The sequence below is a fragment of the Phytophthora infestans genome, genomic scaffold (assembly GCF_000142945.1).
Source record: "Phytophthora infestans T30-4 supercont1.26 genomic scaffold, whole genome shotgun sequence".
Taxonomy (NCBI): Eukaryota; Oomycota; class Peronosporomycetes; order Peronosporales; family Peronosporaceae; genus Phytophthora; species Phytophthora infestans.
This window is the reverse complement of record NW_003303733.1, coordinates 1,042,266-1,064,111: the sequence shown is the minus strand read 5'-3', so window position 1 is coordinate 1,064,111 and position 21,846 is coordinate 1,042,266. Positions and strand designations below refer to the sequence as shown.

The window sequence follows — 21,846 nt, the reverse complement described above, 5'->3', positions numbered from 1 at the left end:
GATGTGAAGGCTCCTGCTGTGGATGAGGACGGTGTTGACTGTGGCATGCTGTTTGCTGTACAGACTACTGTGCTGCTGGTCTACGACTTTGATCTATGGGGCTTCAACCTGTGAAGTCTTGTGTGTGATCGCGTCAATCAAGGCGCTGTATTGCCGAGATCAAGTGGGAGTGTGAGATGCCAGCCCCTGTGTGAAGAGGCTAGCACCAGCAGTACATACAAGTGGACTGTCAGTGCCTGGCATTGACACTGACAGCCGATCCTACATCCTATCCTACGCCTGTTGATGCAGCCTGCGGCTGCGCACTTACCGACGTGCCACGTGCGGATGCGTGCGGTTATACCAAGTTTACTATGATCGATGGACAAGAGCGACCGTGCCGCCGTGCTGCTCACGACGACACTGACTTAGGTAAAATATGGTTTATATAAGCTTATGTATCGAATAGAACTTGCGGAGAGGCGTACTGGCTTGCGTGAGGCTTGCTCTCTCTCACAACTCAATTTGCGGTTCAGCGAACCTCAGAGAGAAGAGCAAGCCCACACCAGTACTGCAGCCCTGTCGTGGCCTTTTGCCCGGCACTCACTGTGTTTACGTACCTCTTTTGATTGCTTTACTAACTAAGTGTAAGTCTATTCTAATGGCACCTACGCTAAGGAGTGACCTACGCTTAGAGAGCAGTCCAGTGACGCGCCCTGCGTCACCTCAGGCGGAACTGTGTGCGTCGTGCTACCGTCACACTCTTCGTTTCCATGTCAAGGTGGCGGCATTTGAAGACATGCCTGTAGGCTGCTAAGCGAGCACCCTTGCGGTGTGACGACGCATGTGAGAGGGTATGCGGTTTAGAAGTTTACGGTACTTGTTTTAATGCATTTGAGTTTGCACTTTATGCATTTGAATAGGGATTGGGTGCATTTGGTTTTGTTCCTGATGAATTTGGTTCTGTTCTTTGTGAACTTGGACTGGAAAAGGTGTACTGTACTGTAGTGCAGCAAGCTACTTGGAAGCGGCAACACTGTGACGCGACGCGACGGATGCCTTGCCCTGGAGGTCAAATTCGTCATTGTTGGTGGAGCTGGACATACCAAAGTTCATCTTTTTCATGGTGAAGAAGAAGGCGAAGAAGTTGACGACGCTGACGGCGCCCACCGTGAAGAACATGTACTCGAGGTTGCCGTCGTTCAGGTCGTCCGACGGGAGGTAGGGCGAGAACATGATGGTGAAGACCGACGTCATGACGCTTCCCACGGAGATCATGAAGAGGTTGACACTCTGCGACGTGCTCTTGAGACCTAGGGGCACTATCGAGTAGAAGACATCGTACGCCGTCACGTTGATCAGACACTCGGCCAGAGCGATAAAGACGTAGTTCGGGATGGCGGCAGCCCACGAGATGTCGTTCATCGGCTGGTCGCTTCCGCCGTCGAGGATCGGATCACCGTTGGCGTCTTGTAGAGCGCCAGAGTTACGACGGATGACCTCGAAGATACCAGACCAGAAGATGCCGACAGCAGCGACGATGAGACCGGCGCACACACGACCGAACTGACTAGGAGGCTTACCGAAGCGCTTTTCGTAGAATGGATACACAATAGAGTCCAGAATAGGGATACAGATGACGATAAAGATTGGGTCAAACACACCAAGCATGGCACCGGGGAGCTGGGAGCTGTCCGGGTCGCTACGGTCCAGACGCAAATCGCACTGCTGCGTGATGGACTGGAAATTGGCGTCCGTCTGGTCGTACGCGCACTGCCAGATGATAGTGAAGGCAGCGAAAGGAAGAGTGCTAACCAGCTTCTTGTAGCCGTCGACCTGGGTGTCGTCGAACTCGCCCCCTTGACTCTCCTTCATGCTGTCCATGAACGACTGGTCGTGAGCAGCGTACACCCAGCAGACGACACCAACGAGCACCATGGCAGCAGCGACGTATGACAGCGCCTCACCCGCGCGTCCACTGTCCGCACTGAAAGCAGAGGCGATGTTGACGACCAGAGAGAAGAGAAGCAGAAGGGCTCCAGTGACCACAATGGCACCGTTACGAGACGTTTGCGCACTCTTCTTAAGAAGAAGCAGCAGCGTCGAGATGGACCGATCTTTCGGGGGCATGTGCACGTAACGAGGCGTGCCGACAATGAAGAAGAAGATGGCTACAACCATCACTCCCGCACAGATCATGTAGGTAGCGAAGTAGCCATACTCAGCAGGGATCTGAGCTGAGCCATCTACACACAATACAGACAGGTATCCGTAGGAGAAGGCGGCGCCGAAGTTAATGCAGAAGTAAAAGTACGAGAAGTACGTTTCCTTCTGGTGGACTTCACTGGGGTCGTTCGGGTCGAACTGGTCGGCACCGAACGTGATGACGTTGGACTTGATGGCACCAGTACCGACACCAATACCGACGAACAGACCGACAACGAAGATAGGATTGACGATGGCCTTCTCGGTCATGATGTCGGGGTGAGCGGCGATGGCCACGAGGAAGTCTCCGATGCAGTACCAGATACCGAAGATGAGGATGGTGCGGTAGCGACCCCATTTCTCGTCAGCCAGGTAGGCGCCGAACAGTGGCGTGATGTAGCAGATGGACGTCCAGGTACTTTTCAGTGCACTGGCAGACACGAGACTCCAGCCGATCTTCTGCATGAAGTTCTTGAGACCTTGGTTGATGCCGTAGTAGCTCAGACGTTCGGCTAGCTCCATCATGAGGATGAAGGCGCATACTTGGAACAGCACGCTCTTGTATTTGCGTGGACGGGCATCCCAGACGCTCCCGTAGGCGGCAGTGGGCGAGTCGAGGGCCGGCGACTTGATCTTCGACGTGGACATCGCAGACGAAATTGTAAAGTGAGGTTTGCGGTCCCAGAACTCAACGAAGGAGGGGGAGGTGAGATGGGGGGCAACACCTGCACCTTTCTTGACGCGCTCCAGTCTTCGTTTGAGCACGCACACACGAGGAGAGCGCATCCCCCCGTGTCTGGTTTGCACACGTCTCTGAGACGAAGAACCTGTGTGTGTGTCTCGATGGTGACACGCTGGACAAGTCAGTGGAATCGGCTCTAGACGGCAATTCAAGTCGGCTGGCGCCCAGGAGTTGAAACCATGCCGACTTGACACCTTGACAGTCAAGGTCTTGCCAGCAAGTCTATCCAAACCTCTGTACAACCTCTCGAGCGGTGTTACATACACTTTCGCCGTCACAAGGCCGCGCGGTACTTTTTTTTAATCGCGCGGCTTTGATTAAGGCGACCGGGCCATGCACGCTAAAAGGAGGTGACGCGATGAGCTCGCTGGCCTGGATTGGGCCAGCAAGGCAAGTTGACAACCGCATGAGGGTTGCTGTGACTGTACCGAATTACTTAGTTATGCATTACACCCAATCTGCAGTGCAGAGACCAGAAATTGCGTGTCCCGGCTATCGGTATCTTCGAACAAACGAGTTTGGGAGGGCAAATTTGACCCTGGCGGTCGAAGGGCTAAGCGATGGCGGCCTTTAAATAGGCTCTGCCAACTCCAGGATGCCGTGAACGCGTGGATACCGGCTTCGTTAGCTTCTGCGAGTGCCTGCAACCTTAGCATCATTGGTGTGACTGGCACCCCTTCGTCCCGTAGGTCCCCGACCCAGCGAACAAGTTTCAACTCTACTGAGTAAGGTAGAGCTGTAGCTACACCACTACAACGTGCCTCATCTTCTTGGCTTCTTTAGGGACTGTACACGCAGCGACGATCTTGTGAAGAGATGTACGCCGTAATGGTGTTCGTTGGTGCTTGGCGGCCCTTGCCACCAAGTAGGCGAGGCCTCCCCTTTGGGCGTTTTCGTTGCGTTGGACTCATCTGCGGCTTTGAGAAGTGAGACCCGTGTACGCAAATTACTGGTTGTCAAGTCGTGTAATTGATAACTAAGGATGCACGGCACTCAGCGTTTGGCGGCTTCTGGTTGGCCACATTGAAGTGTAATTGATAACAAAGAGTAATTCATAACTAAGGTTATTCGGTAGCAACATTGATGGCAAGCTTCCACCGTGATATCCACGCCGCAACGGACAGCAATGGGCTGAGGACTGACTGGTGGTTTGGTGCTCATTCTTGCAAGAGAGCGTCAAAGGGACTTGAAGAGAGGGTTGCTGATCTCGGAACTACAGTACATGTAATGAGATTAAAGAAGTGGTGCTGAGTCCATTCGTCCACAGGCGTGGCACGGGGATGAGATCTCGCTGAGCGAATGCAGAGGCAGATGGGCATGAGCGCGGCTCAATGCAGCAATGCGCTCCGGATATATCGGCAGATGGGTCACCACCTTGCTCCGGGAGTCCCGTGGGCTATACATGTATTCCTGCGGCACTGTGGACTCGAAAGCTCAACGCTCGCGCTTGACCTGTTCGTGTCAAGCAACGCCTTCCCTGCTGATTAAAATGTTAGCACCATCGGAATTGCTTTTTAGCATCTCGAAGTTGCGATAACGTTAGCTATGACACGATGGCTGATGAGGTAAAATCTGCGTATCTGCATGTTACTGGATTGCTGCTGGGAATGCTTGCTAAGCGTTCCACCCTACTTCCTTACTTCGCAACTTCAAAATGGATTCTTCACGGACTCCGTGTAGTACATGTATCCATTTCCGTGACGGAGGTTGACATGTAGGTACGCTCATACAGTATGTACTGTACCAGAAGCAGCCAACGGCGCTTTCGGTTGTTGATTAGTCTGCACAAAAACTTTAGGGCAACGCTGTGCTCCGCCACTTCGGATGTGCTGACTCAGTTGCTGGTCATTCTTAAAGCCAACTGATGTGTGTGTGTGTTTTTTTATTAATTTTACAGTCCTGGTAAACACCATCACGTAGAATTAAGAACGTGCAAGACCACGACATGACATTGTCATTGCACGACTATTATACATGTACCAGAAGAGGTGACTTAAACGTAATACACATGACAAAAAGAGTTGGCCTGACGGCTAAGCTAGAAGTAGATACATGTAACTACATTCACTTCAACAGATCCAGACTTTGCGTGCGATATTTGCCGTGCACCTGAGGCTCCCTGTTGCTGTTGGAGAGATCAACACGTCATTTGTACCTGTCAAAGGAATCAGCAGCTACCGTAAAAGGCGAAATCAAATTTATTGATCCAACATCTCTCAGCAACCAATAGCAAAAATTAGTTTTGCCAAACCCAAATATTGAATCGCAATCAACCCCTCTTTACATTTACAAAGCATAATGCTTGTTTATCCTTGTCCTCTATCGTTTAGTTGTCCGCGTGCTGCGTCATCCAGTGCTGCACCCACGTGAGCACACGCTCGATGTTGCTCTCCATGTCCTCCACAGTGCAGCTTGATAACTCCTGCACGATCTCGGGCGCGTAGCTCTCCCGCGCCTCCTGCAGTATCACCTCCATGATCTCGCACTCGACGTTCTCGGCCACTTTTTTCTCCGAGTAGCCACGCTTCTGCAGGCGGTCGAAGAGCGTTGTGTTGTCCACACGAAGCACCACTACCAGGTCGAACCAACGCTCGGGAAAGAAGTCACAAGTGTGGAAGTCCACCACCTTGCCGCCCTCAGTCATCATGTCTTCCATCTCATCGCAGACCTTGTCCTCATCCAGCACGAAGCAGTCGAACTCTTCGTCGCGACCATTGTGCAAGCCGCGCTCTTTGACCTACAACGGCATCGCATTGCAATTAGTATCGTAAAATGTTGGTTCTACTTTAGGAGCGCTGACAGGGCCTTTAGTTCGCAGTGAAAGAGGAGAAACAACATACCAAATCGCCGACGTTCAGGTGTGTCAGCAGTTGTGAGCGTTCCTGATACGATATTGAAGGTATAACGAGCATTTACAGGTTAAGAGAGGCGTGGCTAGATACGCAAAACGCAGGAGTACATGGAGGTGTATGGATTGCACACGAGAACGCACCGCGAGCTGCTGGCACATGGACGTCTTGCCAGTTCCGGGCGTGCCGGTCACGAGGATGTTTGGGCCGCGAGGCATTTTTGAAACGAAATGATTGGCAGCAATTTGCTTAGAAATGGTATAGAAACTAAACTTTTAAAGTTTGAGTTGGATCTTATAAACTGATATGTGCAGCTACAGTATGTGACGTGTGAAAATTAAGCTCGCGTAGATTTCATGAATTAAAAATACTTTGAATTCTGCTTTTATAAAGTATCATGGACCGGTCTTACAGTACCACAGGATAAAGTGGCAGCGATGTGAGTACAATCATCTTTAATGCATACTCGCACCGAGAGAGCTTTAGCAAAGGTCGCTGAAGTTTAAAGTATTAATACTATTGTTGTACAATCAATCAATTGGAGGCGGACTTACCGTAAAACTACTGGAGTGGCAGGAAATGTAAGCGGTCAACACCTTGTGTTAAGCGATGAGATGTTTCCCAGAATGTGCGATAAATCTAGCCCCCCCCCCCAAACAGTCTTCCTTCGCGGCAGGTTGGGTCTAGGAGAAGCCTCCGCAACGGACTGAGTCTTTAAAAGATACTGGCTTGATAGGTGATAGCACAACACCTGCATTGACTTCATGCACTGAAGTAGCGGAGAGAGCACGAAGCTCGGATAGTTGACAGCTCTTAAATTGGTCGAGCAGCATTCGTTGTGACGTGCTCTCCAGGACCAAGTTCTCAACTACTCTCCGCGGAGCCTTCTGTTTCTGTACCATTCACAGGCACATTTAGTTACCGACGCCTCTTTATGAGGGCAATAAAAACTTCAGCGGACGAACCTTCACAGGAACTTTGATCGGAGACATCGGCAGTGTCCGAGAAGTTCTGTTCGCTCGCTGAGCCATGACAAATACAAAAGTTAAGGATGATGAACGCCAAAAACATTTTAGTTAAAACACGGACTTGTCCTTGTGGTTGCACGTCGGGAGCAGTGGCAGGGTCACTGTCGATACGAGCTGAGTCTTCTGGCATTTGGTGCGTGATGTGGGTCACTTTGTCTGCGAGTGTGCCTCTCTTTTCTCGAAGACGCCGTCGCTCGTCTACAGATAGAGGAGAGCTGACTTTGGCCGGATCTACCGGGCCTAGCTCATTGCAATGCCGTGTGAGTTGGAGACGCAGCGAATCTTTGAAAAACGCTGGGTCTTCCACATATCCAGGCGGTTGTTTCCACCACCTGTCAAGCTTGTCGGCCTTGGGGATATCCCGGAGGCGTTCAATTTCTGACGGTTCAAACTTGAGACTTTCCAGATGTGTATCATGGTGTCTTCGAGCAGCCAATGCTGTCTTGGTAGGTGAGCCACTGCATGTCGCTCGAGGGTGGTAATACTGAGGAGAAGGATCCAGTTCTTGCTGTCTTGGACTATGAGCTAACGCCCCGCTGGGGTGGTAAGAGTCTCGATAGGATCTTTCTGAGCGCACATACTTCTTCTCACTCGAGAGTGGAGGCTCGATAGCTAGACCCAAAGCACGACGGTCTTGTTTCCGAGCCTCTAATAGTTCACTGCGTCTGGTAAAGTCCGGCTAACACCATTGATATCCACGTCAACATCACAGCGATATTTTAAATCAAAGCAACTACTGGGACCAACGCACCATTCGCATCCTGTCAGGTGAGATCTTGACATCCACTGTTGCCATTATAATTAGCTACGAGGAACACGCTCAATTGATCTGTGCATGGTGAGCTGAACGCAAAGACCAACGATTATCAGGGATCCCGGTCTTACCGACATGCAAGCCCAGGGCGCGAGGAAAGAGAGGAAAAACAGTAAAAATAGCCGTCTCCAATTCTAGCTTAGGTGAGCGACATCTGTTTAAACCTTTCACGCTACACTTTGTTAGGCAGTTCAGAGTTTCAAACTATGAAGTGATCTCAAAGACTTTCTAAGCGCAGTGCTGTCTGCAGTATTGACAATGTCTCCGTTGAAGGCACCACTTTCGCCTTGTAATCCTAAAGGTCAACGTCGACAGCGATTTCTAGACCATCTCGCCCGCTTCAGCCTTTCATTTTTCACTCTTTGTTCACTTCTTCTCCGCCTGCATCTTGGCAAAGTCCTCTTTGATGAAGGCTAGCGCCTGTGCCACATCGTCTACAACTCCATAGGCCGGGTGCTCCTCATGGTTTTCAGGTCCGTTGTGCATCCCCGTGAGTGTAAGAACTGACTTCCATCTGCCACCAGCTTCGTTTGCCCCGCGAATGTCCGTCTTTGGGTTGTCCCCCACCATGTAAATACGCTCCACATGTTCATGTTGCGCATCGATGAGCGTCTCGGCAAACTCAAACGACGTGCGTTGAGGTTTCCCATACAGCGTCTTCTCCAGCTTGTGACCCGTCGTGCGGGTGAACAGATCCTCTAGTACCGCATGGAACGCGCCCGCGCCGTATCGTGGTAAATGGAACTCGCCCACATACTGGAAATCCGAGCATGCCGAGTAGAGGGGAATGTGCTGACGATCGCCCTTACCATCTCCCTCCACGGTGCGTTGACCCAGCAGTCCGTCGGGAGAGCACAGTACATCCATAACGACCTGTAGCTCCCGCCCCCAGTAAATGGGGTCAATGAGCACGAACACCGCAGCAAATGGCTGCGAATCGAAGCGACCGTCGTGGTTCAGAGGGTCCTGCACCTTGACGTCGGGGTACATAATGGGAAAGTGGCGGTGCAGCTGGTCCACGGTGACTACGTGCTTGAAGCCGTAGTTGGCCATGACCCTGCGGATCTCGACGCAGTCTTTGCCAACTGCCAGCACCAGCTCGTCACTGTGCTTGAGTGCCAGTTCACGCATGGGTGTGTGGCTCATACACATACGCTCGGTCGGGATAGACACGCCGCTGCCCAGGATCCGCTCAATTTGTTGCGCCTTCTTGTCCTCCGGGTAGCCACCGCCGTTGGTCATGATGGCGAACGGAGTGTTGGTCGCTTTCAGCTCCAGAAGCACTTCACGCGCGCCTGGAATTGGAACCTTGCCGCGCAGAAGGACACCATCTACGTCGAAGACCACACCGAATGTCGAAGCGAAGCAGCGGCCGACGCTACGGTTAACGATAGCTGTACTTCTACGCAACATATTCATGGTGTCTGAGCTGCAGAAGGGAATGCCGCGAGCCTACTGCAATGGATAGGCAGATAATCATTAATTTAAAAACAATTGACCATTTCAGTATTATGGTCAAGGGATATAAAGCAGAAATGGTCATTTTGATAAATGGAGACTCTCCATTTGGTGTATCAAACAGCAATGGTCAATTTTTAAATTAAATGTTCAATTCAGTTGAGATTATCTGAACAAAATAGGCTTGTTAAAACAATTTCTTACTTCAGTAATTGCTTTAGAAAATAATTTTGAAAGATGCTCTAAATCAGAGTCTTCCAAATTGTGTAATGATACATATTAGTACTACTATTGAGCTACTGTTGTTTAGGAGTGCTACAACATTAGTTGTACTACGTTGTTCAACTACTACTACTATTGCGCGTAATACTACAAACAACGTACCGGTAGACTCCCGGCGGTAGTTCTACAGAAGTAGTATTTTGTAATTAGAATTAAGAGCACGTTCTTTTAAAACTAGGTCGTTCTAATAATTCTTGTAGTCTAAGTACTACTACCGGTAGTACTTCGTCGAATGTACATGTATCATTATACTACTAGTTCCGAAAAACTCAAATGTACTAAACCGTGCTGTATCAAATTGTGGATAGGATACCTAAAGCGAGCGCAGCGAGCATGCCTGCGGGTGTGCGTAGCACGCGGGTGCAAACCCAGGACCGATAATAGCCATCACTATCAAGCGAAGCGCTCACGGTTCAGCCTCCACGTTTTGGGTTTGGTACTTGCTTTAGGAGATTTTTGTAAGTCTTTCAGTAGTATCTGACGAGAATGAAAAAATAAAGCATGTTACATTATCTTTGTTTCTCCATGCTCTGGACACTCTACCACGACAGGTCCTTAGACGCACCTGCTACTGTTGACGCCGGGGCCTCCTCCTTGCTGGAGCAGCCACTGCCGCTGCCGCAGCTTCCCTTGTCGGCCGCAGGGTCCTGAACTGCCACTCGGAAGAGACGGTTGCCGAACTTCTTGTACAGCGGCATGATGCCACCGCCAGCAAGCAGACGCTCCTCAAAGAGCGACATGTTGAAGCAGAAGGTCTCACCGCCAACCTCAATCGTGCGTCCAGTCATGTTGACTGTGATGTCCACGTTCTCCTTGGCGAGCTCATAGAAGCGGTCGTCGTCCAGCTGGATGCCCAGCAGACTAAAATTCTGGTAGTTACGCGAGAAAATGTACCCGAACGAGCGCGCAATCAGAGCCTTCACACCTGCACCCTTCATGGCCGTCACAGCCTGTTCGCGCGACGATCCGCAGCCGAAGCCGTGGCCAGCAACCACAACGTCCTGGCCCTGCTTGACCTTGCCGCGGAAGTCTGGGTTCGTGTGCAGGAAGGCGACCTTACCCAGAGCCTCCATGTCGTTCTCACACAAGAACTCACCGGGCAGAATAGCGTCCGTGTCAATGTTGTCACCAAACACCTGCACGCGGCCCTGGATGGAACCTGAGAAGGTATCGAGCGACGCAGCAGCCTCAGCATCGGCGTTGCCCGCCTCCTCAGCCGCAGCAGTCGGGAGTTCCGGGTCGACCTCAGCGATCGTGATGGGTACAGCAGGCTGCTTGGGGACAGCCGAGTTGAACTTCTCCACGTCAATGAGCTTCAGGAATGGACGCGGGTCGGTGACTTCCATGGTGAAGCTGGAAGCAGCCACAGTGATGGCAGACGCGAGGTTGGCGATGGAGCCCTTGCCCATGCGGTTGCGGTAGTTGCGGTTCTGCGAGCTGAGCCACACCTCGTTCTCGCCTGCAACGTCAGCAGCAATACCCAGACAGAAACTGCAGCCTGGAGCACCCACAATGAAGCCGGCCTTCTCGTACACGTCAATGAGACCGTGCTTCTTAAGGTTGTCGACGATGATCTGACTGCCAGGAGTCACACGACGCTGGCCGTGAGCCACGGGGGTCATGCCTTGCTTCAAGCAAGCCTCAAGCACCAGAGCACCGAGCACCAGGTCTTCTTCGGCGGTAGTACAGGCACCGATGAAACAGCCATCCAGCTTCATGCCTACGACTTCCGACACAGGTTTGACGTTGTCAGGCGACGGGAAGAGAGCCACCTGGGGCTCCAGGTTGTCCAGGTCGATCTGGAACTTCTCGGCGTACTGCGCGTCCTCGTCAGCACGGAAGTAGAGCGCGTCCTGGTTATGGTCCGGGCGCTTGGAGATGTACGCAGCAGTGCGCTCGTCAGCGGGGAAGACGCCGGCAATACCACCGAACTCGGCCGTCATGTTACTGATAGCGAAGCGGGCGTCGCAGGACAGCGCTGAGATGTTGCCACCCCACTCCACGCAGCGGCCAATCGCCACCGTGTTGCACTTTAACTGGCCCAGAGTGTAGAGCATGACGTCCTTGCCACCCATGCCCATGGGAGGAGTGCCTACAAACTCAATGAGCACCGTCTCGGGCACCTTGATCCACGTCTCACCCGTCACAAGGGGCATGACAACGTCAGCAGCGCCCAAACCAATAGCGAAGGCGCCAAGGCCACCGGTACTGCACGAGTGTGAGTCGGCACCCACCACGATCTGGCCAGGCTGCGCACGTTGGCGGTAAAACTCGGTGTGGAGGATGGTAGTGTTGGGCGGCTGGAAGTTAGTGAGCTGCGCCTCCTTGGCAAAGTCCTCAGACGCTTTAATCATCATCTGCTGACGCGGCTGGTGGTTCACACGCGGGTCCACGGTATGGTCCACAGCCAGCCAGAAGCGATCGTTGCGCCAGATACGCGGGCGGCCCATGTCCTGGTACGTCTTGTCCATGGACTTCCACGTGATCTCACAGGCCAGCGTCCACTGCGCCTTGACGCACAGCATCTGGCCAGGCGTCACTTCGGGCTTAGTCAGACCCACAGCCCAGTGCGTAAGAATCTTTTCCGGCAGCGTAAGCGGCCTGCGCGCAGGGGGCGTGGAATCAGCGGAAGCGGTCGCCATTGTGGGAGTATTAGTGCGCTTCAGGAGGCAAATGCGGAAGTGAGCTTTTGGTGCTGAGGTGGTGACATTCCGGGGGTGGGGCAAGCGGAAAGACGCGCACTGATGAACAGAATGACATGAAAAACGAAGGGTATCATTGTAAAGAGATTTGGCTGTATGGTTTAGGCTTTAAATATAGAATTATAAAAGGGAAGATTCATCAGGTTATACAAGATTCGTTTGCGCAAACGCTATCAGAGTAAACGGGACTCGAAGAACAACCTGCTTTAAGTGATGCGTGTTTGGGTTGTGAAACTGGTGTTCGCTGCACCATGCGAACCACGCGACGCAGCGTAATCGGAGTAGTGTATCCAAATCAAAGATACCTACAGTAAGACAGTGTGAGAAATCGACAGCACGACACGATGATGCAGCAGCCTGCACGGTTAAATCCCTATTTTAATACCGTAACTGTGCAGTACTGTTGACTTTCATACTTTGACAGCACCACCGTGTTTGCGCAATTTGCGACCTTCGCGCAACAAAAAACTCGAGCTACACTCGCGTAACCTCTGACGCGCGTCAGCAGGTAACCATTGTATTGCAATTTCAAAAAGATATTTAGCAATAACTATTTATTTTTGAGATGCCAGATACTAATATCTATTTCAATAGATTATTTCCACATGTGCTTTCCGATATTGATTTTCTTTTACTTTTCCGTGTTTTTAACTTGAAAACCATTTTATATGGAGCATAAAAAAAACTAATTTTGGCTGCAACTATTTATTTTCGCTGTCGGTATCAGTATTACAGTTTATTATTTCCGAGGACATTTATAGTATTATTGCAATGTTATTATCGGAGCACCTGGAGCATACTTAGTAAAGCATATGTTTAGAGTTCCTACCAGGATCCCTGTTCAAAAACACACTTTTGGCTAATACTTCAGTACAATATCGTAATAATGCTAAGCTAAAAATGTGATACAACTGTGCGTTAACGGTCGCAATACGTTATGAAATGCGAACCCTCATCTCAGAATGGGTGAATGATCACCGAGTCGGACAAGAGCGACATATAAACTACATGCACCTCATGTGTAGCCAAGTTTCACAGGTGGCGAAAATACAGCACAAAGTGCCAAGTTCCTATCTTATTGAAATAAACGTTTATTAGGTAAAACTTGGCGAATGACTTCAACAATAAGGAAACGCAATTCTTTTGATAATATCCAGAGCTTTTCGGGCGACGCACGGCATTAGTTCAAAATGGCACAGTGTCATATAATCGATCAAAAGCGATATTACATGTATACCGGTATCCAATATATTATGTGTAACGGGGTACGTAGCCCTAAGTGTACCCTGGTTACATGAAGTGTGACACTTCACACTTCAGGAGTATGACACGTCATACTTCGGGATATTTGGTACAAAGTACCAAGGTCGTTCAAAGCCAGCCATTGGTTAATGACATTGCATTTCTATAGGTAGCTTATTAAACCCAAGCTTTATCTACCTACAAATATACTCAATTTACATTCTACCTTAATTTGGTCACTTCGCTCTCTTTTGAATAAAGAGGGGACCTGTGAACTGCCGTTCACTGAGCGTTTGTATACTCTCGGAAGATAACTTCCTCGAGCGCAAGGTGCTGTGTGACCCGTCACACTTGGTAGCACTCGTAGTCAATCCACGCCACCGCGGGTAGACTACCTGAACCTCTCCGAAGCTCGTTGCCATGGATAGGAACGACTTCTCCCATATGAACGACTCTCATTTCGAGTCGGTTCGGAAGATGGCAGGCATCTTCGGGATGGAGGCCCTGCAGAGCCTGGTGGTGTCAACACCGGCCGAGCAGCTCGAGCGCGTCAATGCGTTCGACGCGTACGAGCAGGGCCTCATCGCGCATGTGGGGGAGAACCTGCAGGCTCCGGCGGCGGAAGCAAATCCGCCTCACCCGAAGCCAATGCGGCTGAAGGTTAAGCCGTATGAAGAGAAGGAAGGCGAGAACCTTCACTTCTGGGTCCGAGAAGTTGAGCTTGAGATGGACGCGGCTCTGATCTCGACAGCGTGACATCCGCTGCTTCGGCTGTGGGAAGATGGGCCACTTCAAGCGTGACTGCCCCGTGGAAAGACTCCGCAGACGGTCCTTCCCCAAGCCCGTCCTGAAGGGTCGCTGGCAGAAGCCAGGATCCCGGGGACAGGGGAACGCCGGGAACCAGTAGGGGCGGGGCGCCCTACTGGGGAAGAACTAAGTCTTCGTGATGGGTGCGCGGGTGGCGCGTATTACGGGGACTTAGCCCCTGAGAGTCTTTGCACTCTCGAATCGGCGAAGAGCAGCGGCGGGTTGCTCGTAGTACACGGATGTGTACGGGGATACGATCATCCCTTTAGAATCTTGATCGATTCTGGGGCGTCGAAGAATTTCGAACGCCGCCAGGCGGTTGCTCGCAACAGCAACAAGCTGTCCGATTCTTTGAGAGAAAGCAAGGGCAACGGGACGGTGTCAGTGCGACTGGCCAACGGGAAGGTCGTCACTGTCCCCAACATCTAAGTGGATCTGGCCGTCAAGGTTGAAGACTTTGACAGCCTCGAACAGTTCACTGATCTCGATATGAATCCATATGATATGATCCTGGGCATGCCCTGGCTTGAGAAGCACGAGCCCTAGATCGACTGGTGAGGCAAGGCAATCGGTGCCAGCGGCCCTGCGCAGTCCGACAGAGTATTGGTGAGTCATGTTTTCACCTCTGTCAGGACCCGGGGCGCCCGCAAGGGCTGCCAGGGACGATCAACATTCGGCAGATGCTTGGGGGTCGTCGACGTATATGACGACTCCGAGGATGTTTTGATGGTGGCCGCGCCCAGAAGAGGCGTTGGCCAAGTGGGTAACTTAGGTCCACAGGCGGGTAACTTAGTTCCGCAGACAGCTGCAGCTGTCACGAACACTGAGAACAGCGTGTTCAGAGTGGGTAACAGAGTTCCACTCACGGTCGCCCAGACCTTAGCTGAAGAGGAAGGCGTCGGATACGCATCCTGTGTGGGTACCACAGTACCACAGTACCACACGAGGCCACGAGTGCCTCGGATGTCGTAGCGCCGACATCCCTAGACGTGGGCAGCAAAGCTCCACGTCACGGTCGCCGTCGTCAACGACGCCGCCGCCGCCTCAAGTCGGATCCGAACTTCGTTCCGATCGACGTCGCTTCAAGCGACTCGGAGTCCAGGGCCCGGGCTCCTCCGACAAGGCCGGTGGAAGAGTGTTATCACATCTTCGATGGTGAGACCGGTTTATCCGTCAAGGCATCTGGTGTCCACTTGGAACCGTTGCCAGAGGTTACGGAAATACTGAACCTCGAGGAAATGACGGCTGAGTCTTTCCTGGCAAACCTCAAGGCTGGAGCGATTGCTGAGATGGTGCTCATGAGACCTGAGACCACTCGGGAGGAGCTGAACTCCTCCTCTGTCTTGGACGAGAGCGTCTTGGAAGACCTAAACAAGCAGCGTCAGACGCGCTTGGGTTCTGAGATCCTTAAGAACCCCAAGGATCCGGTGTATCCTTTGGTGACGGAGTATGCGGACGTGGTGAGCAAACACCCGCCGACCCAACTCCCACCGGATCGAGGCGAGATTGATCTCGTGCCCGGCACAAAATATTGTGTCACGAGGCAATGGCCTCTTCCGCGCGAACAGTGCGAGGTCATTGATGCCTTCTTCACCGCGAAAGCGAAGGCAGGCATGGTGCGGGAGTCGAAATCCCCGCACTCGACGCCGACTTTCTGCGTTCGGAAGCCGAACGGAAAGTGGCGTCTGGTTCACGCTTATAACAAGCTGAACAACGCAGCGGTGCCGGCCCAAACACCAATCCCACGAAAGAATGTGTTGTTGAACAACATGGCCGGGAGCGTACTGTACAGTGCGCTGGATTTGGTAGACGGATACTACCAAATCCTGATGCAAGAGAGCGACATCCCGCTCACCGCGGTAAATACTCCAAGCGGCATGCTTTCGGAGTGGCTCGTCATGCCGCAGGGCTTGTCTAACGCCCCGGCGACGTTCAATCGCCTGGCGACGCAACTGCTCCGCCCTTTGCGTACCTCGTACAGACGTACTTCGACGACATATTCGTCCATAGCCGTGCCGAGGGAGGCAAGACGGCCATGGAGGTGCATCTAGGACACCTCCGTCGAGTGTTGGACGTAATACGAGCAAACAAGCTCTACGCCAACACCGACAAGTGCGTTTTTGCGTCACCAGAGATTAAAGTTCTCGGTTGCTTCGTAAGCAACGTGGGCGTTCGGGCTGACCCAGACAAGGTCAAGGCCATAGCAGCATGGCCAACGCCCCGATCCCAAAAGAATCTTCGAAAGTGGTTGGGCTTGGCCAACTACCTCCACAAGTACAGTCTCCTTAAGAAGGACGTCGACTGGCGCTGGGAGCAAGAGCACCAGGATGCTTTTGACAGCATCAAGGCCAGTCTCCAAGAGGCCCCTGTCCTGACCCTGCCGGACGAGACGAAGCTGTTTAGCGTCGTCTGCGATGCCTCCGATTACGCCATCGGGTGTGCATTGCTGCAGGCCGACACAGCTGGACACGAACGAGTCATCTCGTTCCAGTCCAGGCAGCTCAAAGCCGCCGAACGGAACTACCCTGTCCACGACAAGGAGCTTCTGGCAATGAAATATGCCCTTGTGAAGTTTCGTGTTCACCTTCTGGGCTCTAGGCCCTTCGTGATCTACATCAACCACGCGTCCTTGAGGACGGCGACTAACTCGCCTCACCTCTCCCAAAGGATGGCGAGGTGGCTGTCCTTCTTCGCGGAGTACAACTTCCGCGTCGAATACAAGCCGGGCAAGCTCAACGTGCTTGCGGACGCCCTCTCTCGGCGTCCTGACTATGAGTTGTCCCACATCACGCGGGTGACAACGGATCTATATGATCGGATACGCATGGCGTATCGGGACGATACGGCTGTCGCGCCTATCGTCAAGTTCCTTAAGGCCGGGACGAGCGCAAAGTCCGACTGGCTCTCGTCGCGACGGCGCTCACGGCTCCACCGATATGTGTTGAAGGATGGCCTCCTCTGTTGCCGGGTGAAGCCCAATGAACCTCCACGGGTGGTCGTACCCAACGACGAGGATCTGAAGCTCGACATCCTCGCGGAGGCGCACGACGCGCCCTCCAGCGGCCACTTGGGCCGCGAGAAGACCTTTCTGTCGGTCTCTCAGGCCTTCTAATGGACCCACATGTACAAGTGGGTCGCCCGATACGTGAAGACATGTGAAACATGTCAGCGGGTCAAACCCGCAGGGCACTCTTCGGCCTCACTACAGAGCCTGCCCGTCCCGGCTGATTGTTGGAAGTCGATGAGTCTTGACTTCATCTTTGGGCTTTCCGCCGACGGACACGGCAACACCGGAATTTTGGTGTTCGTGTGTCGGCTGAGCAAGATGGTACATCTTGCTTCGGTTCCCGTCACTGTTACGGGCGAACAAACCGCAAGGTTGCTCGTCGATGGCGTGTTCCGCTATCACGGTCTCCCGGAGATGATTGTCTCGGACCGAGACCCGCGGTTCACGGCAGCGCTTTGGAAAAACGCTGTTTCCTTTACTGGGAACTCGTCTGCAGATGTCCACTGCGGACCATCCGCAGACAGACGGCCAGACAGAGCGCGTCAATGAGTGCTCGAGGCCACTCTGCGCAGTGTGCGCGCGGCAGAACATGTACGTGGTCGATGAAGCTTCCAGATGTTGAGTTTGCGCTCAACAACGCGGTGCACGCGTCCACGGGGTTCACGCCGCTCTAGCTTTCGTCACCCCAGCGTGCCTCTCACTCTTCGAGGAGACACTGACTCCTCTATTCTAAGTGATAGAGAGGCTTGGAAAGCCCTTTCCTCCCAGGTCTCGGATGTGAGACCAGTTTCGCTGCGGAAGCAAGTGGAATTCTTTATGGATACCAAGCTGAGCGTTGTCAGCAGGGTCCGCGATGCCATGGCAGCGGCCCAGGATAAACAAAAAGAGTACTTCGACAAACATGGAAGAGGAATTTTAAGTGTATTTAAAGTGGGGGGGGGGCTTACTAGACACGAGGAACCTACCTCTTTCCACTGTCAGCTCTGTCGGCAGCAACAAGCTGAAGCACCGCTTCATCGGACCATTTGCAGTCCTGGCCAGACATGGTGCGTCGTACACCATCGACCTGCCAAAGTCAATGACGACGCACCCGACGTTCTATTTTCGACGTCTTAAGCGGTACTTTGATCCGCAGGGGGTTGCTGACTCGCAGACCCACCTTGGCCCAGCTTCTCAAAGCTAGGGCGGGTCACAGACGTCGACGAGGCGTCGGAGCAGGCGCCCAAGCCTCGGTCTGGACGGAAAAACTGCGGTCAAGACCGTACGCAGGAGGGGCTCCGTACGAACGGACCCCGGAGCCATACGCCGAGTACGGTGAGTACGCCGGGTACGCACCATACGCGTACGCCTGGGAGTGCATCGAAGGCGGCTCCGGACGTGGCAACAGAGCCTCGATCCGTCGGATCATGCGGGAGGCCTCGTCCAGATCGGTCGAAGAGGCTCGGCGAACCACCCGCACATGCAGGCTCGCGACCTCACGCTCCAGGCGGCCCGCAAGACGAGCGAGCTCGCCCTGATTCCCGGCCTGGGCGGCAGCATCACCGCCAGTCCCAAGGCTAAGTGCAATCTCAAGCACGAGGAAACGTTGACGGAGGCGGTCAACCTCAGGGCCCTGTGTCGGACCCGCAGCCGGAGCACTCGGACGAGAGTGGCGTTCGGGAGGCGCCGAGTACTCGTACTCGTACGAGGGAACCTCCGCCCCTGCTTGACCGGAATGGAGAAGTCCACTTCCACGTGTAGCGGATCCTCCAGGAGCAAAGGCGTCGCGGTAAGCGACAGCTCCTCGTGAAGTGGAGGGGTTATGCCCGCTCCAAGAGCTCGTGGGAGCCGATTGAACGGCTCCTGATCGACTGCCCGAAGGCTGTCGCAATCTGGGAACAGAAGCGGCGACAGCTTCATAAGTAGTCCGGGGCTTCTTGCCCGAACGGGGTACGGACGTTGAATACACTCCGTACCCGCGCTCATCGTGAGCGCTGGAAGCCGCACGCTTCAGGATGTCCCTTGGCAGAATGCGTTTGCTGACCAAGTGGGCAAACCGAGCGCATAGATCACGCTGGTCCAGGATGCGGGACAGCAGCTGGTCTTCATGGACTTTCCGTAACTCCGTGGGTGAGTACTTGAGAGACTCCACCCATGCCCAGAACATGTCCTCACAAGAACTCCAGGTGAGACAGTTCTCGGGCAGAACCCAGGGGTATCCTCAAAGAGGATAGAGACCACCCCGGTTCTCGGGCTTCTTACGACAAGTCGTAAAGTCCCTAAGGGGGATGCGGTGCGGCGCGAGGCGCACACACCGAGCAGCCTCCAGGTTGTCAACGAACAACTGTTCCTTCTGAACAAGGGCACGTTCGTAGATGCCCCTAGAAGTGTGGCCGCCCACAAGGCCACGAGGAGCGACGAGAAGCTCTAGGAAGAGGTCAGCCCCAGAGCTCTCCTCGGGAGGCCAATACCCTCTTGAGTTGATGGCAGCTCCCTGGCTGACGGGTGCCACCACCGAGCCCCGTTGGGCAGCTTGGACGTCCTCCTGCTGCTGGTCGAGGTCATTCGTGACATCCCGGGGCTCAGAGATAGCACCTTCCTCCTCCTCTTCCTCCTCCTTCTCCTCCTCTCCATCCGAGGATTTGAAGAGGCCCCGATGGGAGTGCCGAGTCTCCTTCTCCTCGCGGAGTGGGGATGTGACGGGGTCACACAGCACCTTGCGCTAGAGGAAGTTATCTTCCGAGAGTATACAAACGCTCAGTGAACGGCAGTTCACAGGTCCCCTCTTTAAGTAAAGAGAGCGAAGTGACCTAAATAAGGTAGATTGTAAACTGAGTATATTTATAGGTAGATAAAGCTTGGGTTTAATAAGCTACCTATAGAAATGCAATGTCATTAACCAATGGCTGGCTTTGAGCGACCTTGGTACTTTGTACCAAATATCCCGAAGTATGACGTGTCATACTCCTGAAGTGTGAAGTGTCACACTTCAGGGAACCAGGGTACACTTAGGGCTACGTACCCCGTTACATCCTCCCCCACTTAGGTTCGGTTTACCGACCAATCAGAATGAAGAGGTGTTCGTCACAAACTCTCATTCTCAAAGTCGAAAACCATCGACTTGGCCGCGCGAGCGCGGCGGAGGCTCACTTCACAGTTAGAGCCTCGAGTAGCAACCTGTGCGCTCTTCGTCTAGGTCTCCACTTCGACCGTTATCATGCCTCGTGGCACTGCAAAAAGCGGTGCGAAGACACGCTCCAAGGCTGCTGCCGGTAAGGCGCAAGCCAAGAGCACTAAGCCCCACGGCAAAGGCTCTGCAACCAAGGAGGCTACTCAGGTGGCCTCCGAGGCGATCGGATCCTCGGGTGACGCGGCTGTGGACAAGCGCGCAAGCAGGCGCCGCAGTCCGTCGCCCTCGTCTTCAGACAATCGGTTGAACCCTCGGTTCGTGGAACGTGAGCTCAACTCGGGCAGTGAGGACGATGCCGAGTCCGAGAGCACTCATGGTGCTCCTGCGGGCTCTGAGGGAGGGCACAGCCCAGTGCCCAGTGAGCACAAAGATGTCGGCGTGCAGTCGCCCGCTAGTGATCACGTTGATCACAGTCCCAGGACCTCTGTGCGCTCTGAGAGTCCGGCCGTTACGGCTAATGGCGCTCCCATAGGCGGTGGCAATGAGGAAGAAAATCCTCGCAAACGTCTCTCGCTTGCCGAGGGTCTTGCGCGCGCTAAGAACTCTAAAGTCGAAGGCGCCAAGCCCTCAAAGAAGCGTACCGCCTCTAAGTCTCCACTCCGCGAGGAGAAGGAGACTCGACGCTCCTATCAGAGTCTCTTCGGCTCCTCGGATGAAGAGGAGGAGAAGGAGGAAGAAGAGGAAGAGGAGAATGCTATCGTTGAGCCCCGGGAGATCTCGAATGACCTCGACCAGCAGCAGGAGGAATTCCAAGCTGCCCAGCGTGTGCGTGGGGGTTCGGTGGCGGCACCCGTCAGCCAGGGAGCTGCCATCAGCTCAAGAGGGTATTGGCCTCCCGAGGAGAGCTCTGGGGCTGACCTCTTCTTAGAAGTCCTCGTCGCTCCTCGTGGCCTTGTGGGCGGTCACACTTCTAGGGGCATCTATGAACGAGCCCTTGTTCAGAAAGAACAGTTGTTCGTCGACAACTTGGAGGCTGCTCGGTGTGTGCTTCTCGCGCCACACCGCATTCCCCTTAAGGACTTCACGACTTGTCGTAGGAAGCCCGAGACCCGGGGTGGTCTCTATCCTGTTTGGGGATACCCCTGGGTTATGCCCGAGAACTGTCCCACGTGGAGTTCTTGTGAGGACATGTTCTGGGCGTAAGTGGAGACTCTTAAGTACTCGCCCACGGAGTTATGGGAACTCCATGAAGATCAGCAGCTGTCCCACATCCTGGACCAGCGTGATCTTGGTGTGAGGTTTGCCCACTTGATCAGTAAGCGTATGCTGCCGAGGGACATCCTGAAGCGCGCGGATTCTAGCGCTCACGATGAGCGCGGGTACGGTATGTATTCATCATCCTTACCCCGTCCGGGCAAGAAGCCCCGGACTACTTATGAAGCTGCCGCCGCTTCTGTTCCCAGATTGCGACAGCCTTCGGGCAGTCAATCAGGAGCCGTTCAATCGGCTCCCACGAGTTCCCGGAGTGGGCATAACCCCTCCACTTCACGAGAAACTGTCGCTTACCGCGACACCGTTGCTCCTGGAGGATTCGCTCCACGTGGAAGTGGACTCTCCATCCG

At 53.4% G+C, this 21,846-nt stretch overlaps 5 protein-coding genes across 5 annotated transcripts; all 5 read right to left on the bottom strand.

Annotated features, from left to right (window-relative positions):
• Positions 1–996: 996 nt before the first annotated feature.
• Positions 997–2,970, bottom strand: PITG_12466 (Proton-dependent Oligopeptide Transporter (POT) Family; the record flags this gene model as incomplete). Its single annotated transcript, XM_002900306.1, has 1 exon — positions 997–2,970. The coding sequence occupies one exon, from the start codon at positions 2,968–2,970 to the stop codon at positions 997–999; it is 1,974 nt and encodes a 657-aa protein (XP_002900352.1).
• A 2,217-nt stretch (positions 2,971–5,187) lies between these two features.
• On the bottom strand, positions 5,188–5,993 carry PITG_12465 (adenylate kinase, putative; the record flags this gene model as incomplete). Its single annotated transcript, XM_002900305.1, has 2 exons — positions 5,188–5,663; positions 5,919–5,993. The coding sequence occupies 2 exons, from the start codon at positions 5,991–5,993 to the stop codon at positions 5,253–5,255; spliced, it is 486 nt and encodes a 161-aa protein (XP_002900351.1).
• Positions 5,994–6,639: 646 nt separating this feature from the next.
• On the bottom strand, positions 6,640–7,596 carry PITG_12464 (uncharacterized protein; the record flags this gene model as incomplete). Its single annotated transcript, XM_002900304.1, has 3 exons — positions 6,640–6,668; positions 6,741–7,482; positions 7,555–7,596. 3 exons carry the CDS (start codon positions 7,555–7,557, stop codon positions 6,640–6,642), a joined length of 774 nt encoding a protein of 257 aa, XP_002900350.1.
• A 117-nt stretch (positions 7,597–7,713) lies between these two features.
• PITG_12463 (cleavage induced conserved hypothetical protein) lies at positions 7,714–9,030 on the bottom strand (the record flags this gene model as incomplete). The annotated part of the gene is made up of 1 exon (XM_002900303.1): positions 7,714–9,030. The coding sequence occupies one exon, from the start codon at positions 9,028–9,030 to the stop codon at positions 7,984–7,986; it is 1,047 nt and encodes a 348-aa protein (XP_002900349.1).
• An 814-nt stretch (positions 9,031–9,844) lies between these two features.
• On the bottom strand, positions 9,845–12,023 carry PITG_12462 (aconitate hydratase, putative; the record flags this gene model as incomplete). The annotated part of the gene is made up of 1 exon (XM_002900302.1): positions 9,845–12,023. One exon carries the CDS (start codon positions 11,997–11,999, stop codon positions 9,897–9,899), a length of 2,103 nt encoding a protein of 700 aa, XP_002900348.1.
• Between the last annotated feature and the right edge of the window lie 9,823 nt (positions 12,024–21,846).